Raw genomic sequence first — 12,650 nt, 5'->3', positions numbered from 1 at the left:
TGCGCGGGGATGAGCCCAGGGCCCGGAGCCTCCGAGTGCCGGGGCGCCGCGCTCCGCCTCTGCCCCCCGCGCTGCCCCGCGCCCCGCCCCGCGCCCGCCCCGTCCTCCGCCGAAGGGGCCGCGGTGGCACGGGGCCGGGCCGGGCGGGGAGGAGAGGAGAGGAGAGGCGAGGAGCGGTGGGCGCTGCCCCGCCTGGGCCCGCCGAGGGGCGGCCCGAGCGCGGCCCCGCTCTGCTGCCGTCCGCCTGCCGGGCAGACGGCGGCGGCGCGGCGGGGCGCGATGGCGGCCGGGCTGGGGCCGTGGCTGCTGGCCTTGGCCTTGGGGCCGGCAGGTGAGAGGCGGGCACGGAGGGCGGCGAGGCCGGGGCTGGGCGCGGCTCCTGCTGCTGCCCCGCGGGCGCGCTGAGGCCTGCAGCTCGCCTTCGGTGCCGGGGAGCGGCTGTGGTGCGTGGCAGAGGGAGGCTGTGTGGGGACGCGGATGCTGCGGGAGCGGCCCTGGCTGATGAGCCCCGAGCAGGAGGGCGGCTGGGGCAGTGCCCCTGGCCTGGGGCTGGGGCTGTGGCTGTGGCAGGGGAGAGGAGGTTCACAGCTCGGAGTTTATGGTCTACGGCTGTTAGAATGTCTGGGGAACGTCCTCTTTCCGTGGATGTGCAATGCCTGGTTCCTGTTGCTGTCCTTCTGCAGGAGTGTGTGCACAGTGGAGACTGGAAGCATCTGGCGGAGGTGTGCGAGCACCTGGGGAGTCCGTGCAGCTCTCCTGTCGTGGATATGGCTTCAAATTCGGAGGCGTTTGGTGGTACTGTCAGGGACCTGGTGGCTCTCTCAAGTGGCTGTCTGACATCAGCACCAGCTCATATGTTAGATCGAGCCCTGAGGTGGACGGTCGAGTGAAAGGCTCCCGAGATGATTCCCGAGCTATAATCTCTCTGTCCTTATATAACCTGCGCCCTGAAGACACAGCCCACTACTTCTGTGCTGTTCACACGGGAACAGGAAATCCTTCAGATCTCAGACAAAAACTCCTTCCTGACATAGCCAAGGCTGCAGGAGTCACAGGCCTGGAAACTGCTGGTGAGGCTCTGCTCTGCTCCTGGGGAGTGATGGGATGTCACAGCACAGCACAGCACAGCACACCACAGATGGCCCTGTCCTTTCTGCAGGAGCTCCTTTTCCATCACCACTGCTTCCCTCCTCTGGAGTCCCAAAAGCAATGTTGTAACGTGGGGATTATGTGCAGCATATTTCTGGTTAGCAAAACATTGACCACTCTACCTTCCTGCCCTCAGCCCGTCTGGATTGATTGGTTCTTGGCTTTCTTCTTTGCTTGGGTATTCAAAAACAGTTGTGTTCTAGCAACAGCCTTGCCTGCTTCCAGCAACAGCTGTGAGCCGTTCTTTCCATGTATCAGTCAGGAAAGCCATGGGTAAATGAATGTGTCTGATGTGGTTTCAGGTGCATTTCTGAGTCCTCCTCAAGGACTTACTTAGATGATTCCAATGGGCTGGAGAGTTGGAAGGCAAGGGTTCCCAAGGGAATTGGTTGGCAGTTAAACACTACATATGCCAAGCTCAATATCAATGTGTGCCTATGAGTAAGAAATTGGAAAAATTGGCAGGAGGCCTGCCTGGAGAAGGGAGCTCATGGATGAACTGAAAGGCAAGAAGAAAGTCTAAGAAATGTGGGAAAGGGGCCTGTCCACATGGGAGGAATATGGGAGTGCTGTCAGTTTCTGCAGGAGTAGAACAAGGGCCACCAGTATTTAAATCTTGCAAAGGAGGACAAGAATAACACGAACAGTTTATGAGTTTTGTCAGTATAAAAGACTAGGGAATATGTTGGTCCACTACTGAAAGAGGTGAGTGCCCTGGTAACAGAGTATGGTGAGAAAGTGGTGATACTGAATGCATTTGTTGGTTCAGCATTTCCCACTAAAACTGCCGCTAAGGAATTGCAGTGCCCTTGGGTGTCCTGATGGAGAACAGATTGGCCATGAGCCAGCAGTGTGACCTTGTGCCCAAGGAGGCCATTTGTATCCTGGGATGCATTCAGAAGAGTGTGACCTGCAGGTCAATGGAGGTGATCCTCCCCCTCTCCTCTACCCAGGTGAAGCAACATCTCATATACTGTGTCCAGGTAGAATCGTAGAATCACCAAGTTTGGAAAAGACTTCCAAGATCATCCAGTCCAACTGTCCACCTACCACCAATATTCCCCACTGTATCTTGTCCCTTAGTACTACATCTAAATGTTCTTTGAACACCTCCATGGACGATGACTCAGCCACCTCCAAGGGGAGCCAGTTCCAGTGCCTGATCGCTCTTTGGGAGAAGAAATGTTTCCTAATATCCAACCTGAAGCCCCTCTGGTGCAACTTTAGCCATTCCCTCTAGTCCAGTCTCCAGTTATGCTGGAGTAGAGGCCAAACTCCACCTCGCCACAGCCTCCCTTCAGGTTGTTCTAGAGAGCTGTAATGTTTCCACTGACCTTCCTCTTCTCCCGACTAAACAATCACAGTTCCCTCAGCAACTCCTAATAAGGCTTGTGCTCCAGACCCCTCACAAGCTTCATTGCCATTCTCTGCATACGCTTCGGGTCCTCAATGTCTTACTTGTATTGAGAGGCCCAAACTGAACACAGCACTCAAGTCACGGTCTCACCAGAGTAGAGTACAGGGGGATGATCACTTCCCTACTCCTGCTGGCAACACTATTTTTGCTACAAGCCAGGATGCCATCCATCGGCCTTCTTGGACACCTGGGCACACTGCTGGCTCGTGTCCAGCCGAGTGTCAACCAACACCCCTATGTCTGCTTCTCCCACACATTTTTCCAACCACTCTGCCTCAAGCCTGCAGCATAACTGGGGCTTCCCTGTTAAAAAAAGTCAGGGATCCCCTAGAAGGAGTCCAGCAGGGGGCGACGGAGATGCTGAAGAGCCTGGAGCACCTGCCATATGAGGAAAGGCTGAGAGGCGTGGGTTAGTTCACCCTGGAGAAGAGAAGACTTGTAGGTGATCTGATCAGTGTTTTTCAACATCAGAAGTACGGGAGGCAACTGAATGAGGCCAGACTCTTTTGATGAGGGTGTAGTGACAGGACATGGAGCAGTGGCCAACAAATGGAACATAGGATATTCACACAAATATGCAGAAAAGCTTCTTTATGGTGAGGATGACAAAGCACTGGAAAAGGTTGCCCAGAGAAGCTAGAGAGTATCCTCTGCAGGTATCCAAGACCTGTCTGGATGCTTATCTGTCTTGAACCGAACACTTCCATTTCAAATTCACATCTCAGTCACGCCAAAAATCAACCTGGATTTTCCTGATCTGCACATCCCAGAAACACTGTTCCTTCTTTGGGAACAGAATTACAGTTAGCTTTCCCTCATTAGATGGTATTTGCAATCTGGTCTGGCCTGTGTTAAAGGTTGGAACTAAACAGTCTCATCTCACAATGGGACCTCAGACAATGATGACTCTCAGCTGAAGCCTTGGGAGGATATCAAAGAGTCCTCTACAATTCCAAGTCACATCAAGTGTTTTGATGAGGAACAAGCAAGGTCAGATGCATGTATCCCAGTCGTGGTGCCCAAACAAGTCTGAGAAGGACAGGGATGTGACTGAAGTCAAGTGAGGAGAGGAGGGGTTGAGATGGTACAACCAAGCCAGGTGAGGTCTCTCAGGGTCAATCCAGCAGCCTAGCTGGAGACAACTAGTGTAGGAGGGATGTGAAAGAGGAGAGCTGTGCAGTGAGGATCAGCACAGCAGGTCTATGTATAGCAGAATGAACGAGCCTGGGGCAAAAGATTTCGAGAGGGTTTTTGCATGGTGCCTCGTGGTGCTGTGTCAGGGGAGGGGAGGGAGACCACGGAGGGATGTCGGTGCGGGGCTCAGGGAAGCACGTGCAAGCAGAGGCTGCGTGCCGAGAGCCGTGCGTGGGGCAGGCGTGCTGTGTCCGGCCTCGGCCCGGGCCCGTCGCGCACGGAGGGCTGCGCGGGGATGAGCCCAGGGCCCGGAGCCTCCGAGTGCCGGGGCGCCGCGCTCCGCCTCTGCCCCCCGCGCTGCCCCGCGCCCCGCCCCGCGCCCGCCCCGTCCTCCGCCGAAGGGGCCGCGGTGGCACGGGGCCGGGCCGGGCGGGGAGGAGAGGAGAGGAGAGGCGAGGAGCGGTGGGCGCTGCCCCGCCAGGGCCCGCCGAGGGGCGGCCCGAGCGCGGCCCCGCTCTGCTGCCGTCCGCCTGCCGGGCAGACGGCGGCGGCGCGGCGGGGCGCGATGGCGGCCGGGCTGGGGCCGTGGCTGCTGGCCTTGGCCTTGGGGCCGGCAGGTGAGAGGCGGGCACGGAGGGCGGCGAGGCCGGGGCTGGGCGCGGCTCCTGCTGCTGCCCCGCGGGCGCGCTGAGGCCTGCAGCTCGCCTTCGGTGCCGGGGAGCGGCTGTGGTGCGTGGCAGAGGGAGGCTGTGTGGGGACGCGGATGCTGCGGGAGCGGCCCTGGCTGATGAGCCCCGAGCAGGAGGGCGGCTGGGGCAGTGCCCCTGGCCTGGGGCTGGGGCTGTGGCTGTGGCAGGGGAGAGGAGGTTCACAGCTCGGAGTTTATGGTCTACGGCTGTTAGAATGTCTGGGGAACGTCCTCTTTCCGTGGATGTGCAATGCCTGGTTCCTGATGCTGTCCTTCTGCAGGAGTGTGTGCACAGTGGAGACTGAAGGAATCTGGTGGAGGTGTGCGAGCACCTGGGGAGGCCGTGCAGCTCTCCTGCCAGGGATCCGGCTTCAGCTTTGGAAGTTATGCTGTACAGTGGTACCGTCAGGCACTCAGTGATCATCTCAAGTGGCTGTCCTTCATCAGCACAGGCTCAGATGTTCTATCCAGCCCAGAGTTGGAGGGTCGATCATCAGTCTCTCGAGACAATTCCAGATCTGTGTCCTATTTGTCTCTCCGTGCCCTGCGCCCACACGACTCAGCACGTTACTTCTGTGCGGTAGACACGAGAGCAGGAAATCCTGCAGAGCTCTAACAAAAATCCCTTTCCTGGACACGGTCATGGTTGCAGAACCACAGTGCTGGCAGGAGCTGGAGCGGCTCTGGGCTGCTCCTGAACAGTGAGGTGATGTCGCAGGTGACCCTGTTGTTTCTGCAAGGTCTCCTTTCACTTCATCACTCCTTTCATTCTCCTGAGTCACAAAAGGAGACAGATACTGTGGGAGTGGCCCTGACAGCCCTGAGTAGGAGCGTGAGAGCTGCACTGCTGCTGCAATTTGGCAGTAGCAAAACCATCTGCAACTCGAGACGGGATTGGGAAAGCAAAGGCACATATGGAACTGAAGCTGGAATTAATTCTAAATACTGTAAGAAGGGATTGTACTGGTGCCTAGGTCAGAAGAGTCAGGCCTAAGAGATTGTACCTCCCCTGCTAAATGAGAGTGGAGAACAGGCTAGAACATATATAGGGAAGGCTGAGGCACTCAATGAGTTCTTTGCCTCAGTCTTCACTGGCAGCCAGGATTCTCCCACCCCTGAACCTCACATCCCTACACCTGATGCCATCTGCAGGGTATTTGATCAACTGGAAATTCTGGCGTTGAGAACCTAATGAGATTCAACATAGCAAAGTGTGTGGTTTTCCGCTTGGGTCAAGCCAAACCCAAATATGTATACAAGCTGGGAGAACTTGAGAGTAGCCCTGCTGGGAATGACTTAGAGGTTCTTGTTGATGAAAAACTGAATATGAGCCAGCTGTGCACACTCGCAGCCTGGAAGGCTGATGGTATCCTGAGTTCCATCAGAAGAGGGGTGGCCATCAGGGCAAGGTAGATGATTGTGCCCATCTGTTCTGCCCTCCTGAGTCTCCATCTGGAGTACTGTGTCCCAGCCTGGAGCCTCCAACACAGGAAGATTGTGGAGGTTTTGGAGGGGGCTGAGACGCGCAAGAAAGGTGATCCAAGGGCAGGAGGGACTGTGCTATGAAAACAGACTGAAGGAACTCATCTCACTCAGCCTGGAAAAGTGAGAAGACTGTGGGGAGACCTCATTGCAGCCTTCCAGTATTTCAGGGGAGTTAATAAACGTGAGGGAAATCAACTTTTTACATGGGTAGATAGTGATAGGGCAAGGGGGGATGTTTTTAAACAAAAGGATGGGAGATGTAGAGTTAGATGTCAGGGGGAAGTTCTTTACTGAGAGTGTGGTGAGGTGCTGGAACAGGCTGCCCAGAGACATTGCGAATGCCCCATCGCTGGAGGTGTTTAAGGCCAGGTTGGATGGGGCCCTGGGTGAGCTGATCTAGTACTTGATCTAGTGGCTGGCAGCCCTGCCTGTAGCAGAGAGGTTGGAACTTGATGACCCTGGAGGTCCCTTCCAACCCAAGGCATTCTATGATTCTCTGTCTGTTCCAGGCTGGGGGCATTTAGGGTGGTTGGGAAACTTCTTCCCTCCATTAGCTCCATTCTACTGCAGCTCATGGCGCTTTCGTTGTGCAGGGGTGTGCGCGCAGCCCAGGATTGTGGAAGCTGGAGGTGGTCTACGAGAACCTGGAGAGTCTGTGCCCCTCTCCTGCCAGGGATTTGGCTCCAACTTCAAAAGTTACCATGTTTATTGGTACCGTCAGGCATGCAGTGGCCATCTCGATTGGCTGTCTTACTCTAGCAGCTTCTCCTCTTACACTTCCTACAGCCCTGAGATGGAGCATCGAGCCACAGCCTCTCGAGACAATGACCACACTGTGGCATCTCTGTCTTTATGTGCCCTGCACCCCCACGACTCAGCCCGCTACTTTTGTGCCATTCACACAGAAACAGGAAATCCTCCTGAGCTTTAACAAAAATACCCCTTATTGAACACTGTCAAGTCTGCAGGAGCTACAGGGCTGGCAGACACTTCAGTGGCTCTGGCTGTTTCCTGGACAGTGAGAAGTCACCGCTGCACATTACAGATGGTCCTGTGCATTCAGCAAAACCTTCTTTCACTTCTTAACACTCCTTTCATTCTCCTGAGTCACAAAAGCAGTGTTGCAACCTGAAGATTATGTTTGGCGTATTTCTGGTCACCAAATCAGCTTGGCCACTCTGCCCCCTTTCTGCCTGCAGCATGTCTGGATTGGCTCGTGCTTCCCTTTTTCTCTTGGGTGCTCAAAAGCATTTGGGCACTTCTAGCAACAGCACTGCTTGCTTCCAGCAGCAGCCATGGGCCCTTTCCATGAGTGTGAGCAAAGCAGGAGATGAATAGCTCTGATGTAGTTTCAGGTGCATTTTGGAGTGATGAAATCCTAAGAATTAGGTCTGTAGAGATGCAGTGAGCAGGGCAAACAGAAGCCCTGCAATGTGATGGGTTGCTCTGATTGCAGTGCCTTGTCTTTGTTTCCATGGAAGCTACAAGAAATAGAAAGAGCACAATAACACTAATTGATAGAGCAGATTCTCAGCTCCCAAACGCTATTTTTCAATAGCAATTCACAGGAGCAATTCAAAAGCAATTTACAGGAGCCTTCACTTCATGCTTGTAAATACCTGCACCAGTGGAAGCAGCGCACTGTTTCACAGCTGCTATGATGGCACAGTTGACCAGGAAATGTTGCCCACACAGTCCATCTTTCACCAGTCTGAACAGATGGAAAAAATGAAGGTGCCAAATCGGGACGATCTGTTGTGTGTGTCAGGACTGTAAAGTCAAAATAAGCTCTGTCCACCACAGTCTTCCAATTGGTATGGAACCTGACATTACGGTGTTGAAAGAGAAAGATAGTCTTCTTCTCTGACCTGATTCTGGAAATTCAAGCCTTTGTCAGTAGTACATTGTCAGTACTGAGACTGAGTGGTAGGAGTTGATGCATTGTCCAGGTCCTAGCAAATCCAGAAGGATCACCCCTTCCTTTCCTATCCCAAAACACAGTGCACATCAGTATGCCCACTGAGGTCTGTATCTAGAACTTTTTCTTTCATAGGGAATTCTCATGTTGCCACTCCATGGACTCTGGCTCTTTTGACTCTGGCTCGTAGTCTTGACTCCACACCTCATCATTGGTAATGATGAGATCCAGGAAACTGACACCTGGAGCCTCATATGGGTTCAATTGTTTCTTGCTAATTGGCATACAGTGTTCTTTCTGTTCCTGTGTGAATGTTCATGGGACCCAGCCTGTGCAAAGTTTGCTATATTGCACTGTTGACACCATTCTTTTCAATGCACAGAAGCCAACATTCATTTCTCTATGCAGCTCCCTGGTCATAATCCACTGATTTGAGCAGATGCTCCGATCCAGACACATTTCATTTTGTGTGTGACAGCTGTGCATTGCTATTGAGAACATGGCATATCATTTGAGCCCCTGTTGCCAATGCTGAAACGCAATATCCACTGCATCTGTTGTTTGGCCTTCTGTTTCTGGTTCAGCAAGAATCAATGAATGTCAAGGGGGTGCAGTTTGTTCCACATGGAAATATCAAAATCCACACCCTTGTTTCGAGTGGCCCTGATTTGAAGTAGTAGGCCACAATCTATTTTGTAATGTGTTTTTAGAAATGGCCGATTTGAAAAAGTAGATATGCCATATATTTTTGTAGTGTATCTTTAGAAATACTGTTGTTGAATTGTTTTATTAGGTGATCAGTTCTCACTAGCAAAACTGTAATAGCTTTTGGTGTAGCTAATAGTTATGGATGTAGCATTACATACGAGAAAGCATGTTGTATGTCTGTACTGTTTTGAAGAGAGACCCTCAGCAAAAGAAACATAATGATGAAAGCCAGGGCCTCCACACGAGGCTGAATTGTCTCACTCTGGGATTAGGTTGAAATGCAGCAGGCAGATGTCACGATTCTCTTCTCTATCCTCCTTATCTTCTAACAACCCAGTGTATATCATTAAAAGTCAGGTTGCCAAGCTTATTTCTATCCAGGGTCAAGCAGATGTCCAGAGCTCATGGCTGAGTGCTGAGTGAGCATAATAGGCTTTCTCCTACTGTGCATATATCTCTGAATAAAGTTCATGTGGAGGACAAGGAAGGAAGACCACTGGATGAAAGACAAGGCTGTCGGTTGGGGTGTCACGGTGCCAAAAGGACTCTAGACGGTAGAAGAGACCATGGAATAGAAGACTGGAAACCTCAAAAATCACTCCCTGAGATAGGTGTGAATATGTTAATTGTCTCGCGTGTAATTGATGAATATGTACTATCTGTGGAAATACAATGGACTCTGAATCACGTAATCTTTGAAGTGCTTATGGTGGAAATATCCCCAGTGCTTCTGGTGCTGCTAATAAAGAATACTTGACTTCATGGTAACAATACTTTCCTGTTAAGTATGGATTTTTTCTATTCAGGTGGCAACCCAGATGGGACAATCTCTGTTCCGTTGCGGGACCTGTTGAGAACAGGACTCCCTGGGCACCCCCGGAGGGAATCCTCACCTCAGCTGGATCACTGTGGAACAGACAAAGGACATGTGAAATAAAAATAAATAAATAAATAAATAAATAAATTAAATAAAAGGCATTCTTTACTTGTCAGTTTTGGGGAAAGGTCCATTGAGGAGGCTATCTATAAGTCAGCCGAGATTGCAGGGCAGGCCTGGTTTGGGAATACTCAATTGCAGGTGGGTGTCCTGCTGGGTTGGGGAAGCCACCTATAAGTCACTGGGGATCGCAGGGTTGGCGTCTCTTGGGCCATGAGCACCCAGGTATACATTTGGGAAATACCTGATTGCAGGTTCGTGCCCTACTGGGTATGTATAGGTTTTGAAACTAAGGCACTGAAAATTGGCTTTGATAATGTGTTCTGTTTACTGCCTAAAGAAACCAGGAGCATAAAACTGGACAGTTCTTGTAATGGAGTGTCTTAATTGTAAGAATAAGTGCTAGGTGTTTATGTATTGTTTGACTTGTGGTGTTGGAGGGAGTGGGGCAAACTGATGGTGTGTGGATATTAAGTATAATTGATAGTATGTGGAAGTTTATGCAAGTGTAACTGATGGTTCATGGAAGTGTAATTGATGGTATGTGGAAGTGCAATTGATGTTGTTTATGGCACCTTGGTTGCTGTGAACTTTGTTATAGTTTGTTGTTGTAATTGAAAAAAAAATTAAGACAAAAGAGTTAAGGAGGAATGGTGAGTTGGAGAACTAGAATGGATTAAAATTACCAGTGGAAGCCTGAAATCAGCAGAAAAACAATAACAAATGAAGCTCCCATCTTGCTAGGGGATGTTGGTTATGGCTCTCCCTGAAGGAATTTGATGTACAACCACGGCTTGAGGGAGATGGTGACTCCATTACCTACCAATTTGAGGAGGCACAGTTTTCCAAAAGGGGAGCAAGTAACTCCAAAGAAATCCTAAAGAAGACACCTATGGAATGTGTCACACTGGAAAGAAATAATTGGCTGGGCAGGAAGCACAACCAGCAAAAAGGTGTTGATAAAGTACTGTAATCAGTGATGTAATGGTATAGGGAATTATAATTGGTGCAGTTTGTGATGTCTTGGTGATTGCAGACTTGGTCATGGTTTGTTGTTGTAAGAAACCATGCATAATATTTTAAGTGCACATTCTGAATACTGTGTGACAGGTGGCAAGATGAGGAGCGGAACTGTGGAATTAGAGAAGGAAAAAAAAGTCCCCAGGGATGTATACTGTCTTATTGGAGCAGTACTGGGAGACCCGCTGGAGGAAACGTAAACCAGACAACTTTGGGATAAATATACCATAATCAGTGGTGGAAATTACAGAAGTTGGAATTTCAGGAAAATGCTCAGCAAATGAATCAATTATACTAGCATCTTGTAATTAACGTTGTTTTGTAAACGGGAACAGCAAATAATTTACGTGAGATGTGATGCTAGCAAGGACCATAGAGAGGAAAAACGGCGAAAAAGAGAATGCGGGGCTGGCTGCCACCCTGGAAGGGATCTAAGATGCTGGTCACCACCAGCACGAAATCTGCCCTGCGCTTCCCCAACCTGTGGCTTGCAAAAGGAATGCTCAGAGCAAGCTGGGCTGGAGACCGCAGGTGTGGAGCTGCATGTGCTAATTGCAGGGGAGGAGGGTTGAGGTGGGATGCATTGGAAGTGAGAATGCCCTCCTCTGTGGAGATCTAGGAAATCCGACATCCCAGCTTTAGCGCTGGAAGCCTCCGGGGCAAGGCTGCAGGCGAAACTGGAATAGAACGTTTGATTGATACAAATGGTTTTTATATTTACCAATGGGCAAGGAAATCTTTAATCAGTTGGGACTGGTTGGAGGAATTAGGGTCAAAAATAAAATCTACAGACAGTGTCCTTTGTAGGCAGGAGTGGTGCCTGGCAGAACAAAGAGAACTGAGCCACTTTACAATGGGGGGGAGGAGAAAAGAAAAAGGGAAAAAAAGGAAAGACACAGGCTGAGGGAAGCAAAGAAAGGAATAGAGAGGAAGCAGAGAATGCAGAAGAAAGACAGAAGTGCAATGTTGTGAGGGCGGAGAAGAAAGGTGAGGGATATGGAAAAACTGAGGAGATAGTAATGAAATAAGGAAATCCAGAAGAATCATAGCAACTGCTACTGTTGTGGCATCAGCAGACTTCGCAACAGTGGTGGGAGTTACCAGCCTACAGGGAAAAAAGCAACCAAAAAAAGTTTCATTTCGAAATGAAGTAATACAGGCTGGGAAACATTATGTTACAGGTAGGAGCCAGATAATGTAAAGAATACCATCAGAGAAAAAAAAAAAAAAGAATGTAAAGAAATGTAAGTAATAACAGCTGATATTTTGAAGCAGGATTATTAATTGGATGTGAATCTGAATAGAACATGACAATCTTGTCAGTGGGGAAATAAAAAAAAAAAAGTCAGAGGGAGAGCCCTGCGTGGGGCAGGCGTGCTGTGTCCGGCCTCGGCCCGGGCCCGTCGTGCACGGAGGGCTGCGCGGGGATGAGCCCAGGGCCCGGAGCCTCCGAGTGCCGGGGCGCCGCGCTCCGCCTCTGCCCCCCGCGCTGCCCCGCGCCCCGCCCCGTCCTCCGCCGAAGGGGCCGCGGTGGCACGGGGCCGGGCCGGGCGGGGAGGAGAGGAGAGGAGAGGCGAGGAGCGGTGGGCGCTGCCCCGCCTGGGCCCGCCGAGGGGCGGCCCGAGCGCGGCCCCGCTCTGCTGCCGTCCGCCTGCCGGGCAGACGGCGGCGGCGCGGCGGGGCGCGATGGCGGCCGGGCTGGGGCCGTGGCTGCTGGCCTTGGCCTTGGGGCCGGCAGGTGAGAGGCGGGCACGGAGGGCGGCGAGGCCGGGGCTGGGCGCGGCTCCTGCTGCTGCCCCGCGGGCGCGCTGAGGCCTGCAGCTCGCCTTCGGTGCCGGGGAGCGGCTGTGGTGCGTGGCAGAGGGAGGCTGTGTGGGGACGCGGATGCTGCGGGAGCGGCCCTGGCTGATGAGCCCCGAGCAGGAGGGCGGCTGGGGCAGTGCCCCTGGCCTGGGGCTGGGGCTGTGGCTGTGGCAGGGGAGAGGAGGTTCACAGCTCGGAGTTTATGGTCTACGGCTGTTAGAATGTCTGGGGAACGTCCTCCTTCCATGGATGTGCAATGCCTGGTTCCTGATGCTGTTCTTCTACAGGAGTGTGTGCACAGTGGAGACTGGAAGTGTCTGGCGGAGGTGTGCGAGCACCTGGGGAGTCTGTGCATCTGTCTTGCCAGGGATCCGGCTTCAATTTCGGAAGT

General features: G+C 52.1%; 1 protein-coding gene and 1 pseudogene across 1 annotated transcript; both read left to right on the top strand.

Annotated features, from left to right (window-relative positions):
• Positions 1-145: 145 nt before the first annotated feature.
• On the top strand, positions 146-6,425 carry LOC116238938 (uncharacterized). Its single transcript, XM_090125258.1, has 3 exons — positions 146-331; positions 684-1,070; positions 4,670-6,425. The coding sequence occupies exons 1-3, from the start codon at positions 280-282 to the stop codon at positions 5,002-5,004; spliced, it is 774 nt and encodes a 257-aa protein (XP_089981384.1). The 5' UTR covers positions 146-279; the 3' UTR covers positions 5,005-6,425.
• Positions 6,426-6,446: 21 nt separating this feature from the next.
• On the top strand, positions 6,447-9,299 carry LOC116238944 (uncharacterized; annotated as a pseudogene).
• Positions 9,300-12,650: the final 3,351 nt, after the last annotated feature.

The sequence above is a fragment of the Phasianus colchicus genome, chromosome 26, assembly GCF_987193195.1.
Source record: "Phasianus colchicus chromosome 26, bPhaCol1.hap1.1, whole genome shotgun sequence".
Taxonomy (NCBI): domain Eukaryota; kingdom Metazoa; phylum Chordata; class Aves; order Galliformes; family Phasianidae; genus Phasianus; species Phasianus colchicus.
The sequence above is the reverse complement of the archived record's forward strand: the minus strand, read 5'-3'. Positions and strand labels throughout refer to the sequence as shown.

Excerpts from the sequence above, each read along its gene's own strand:
- LOC116238938 (XM_090125258.1), top strand. The coding sequence starts at position 280 with ATGGCGGCCGGGCTGGGGCCGTGGCTGCTGGCCTTGGCCTTGGGGCCG. Across the intron at positions 332-683 it reads CTTGGCCTTGGGGCCGGCAG|GAGTGTGTGCACAGTGGAGA; the intron begins GTGAGAGGCGGG and ends GTCCTTCTGCAG. Across the intron at positions 1,071-4,669 it reads CACAGGCCTGGAAACTGCTG|GAGTGTGTGCACAGTGGAGA; the intron begins GTGAGGCTCTGC and ends GTCCTTCTGCAG.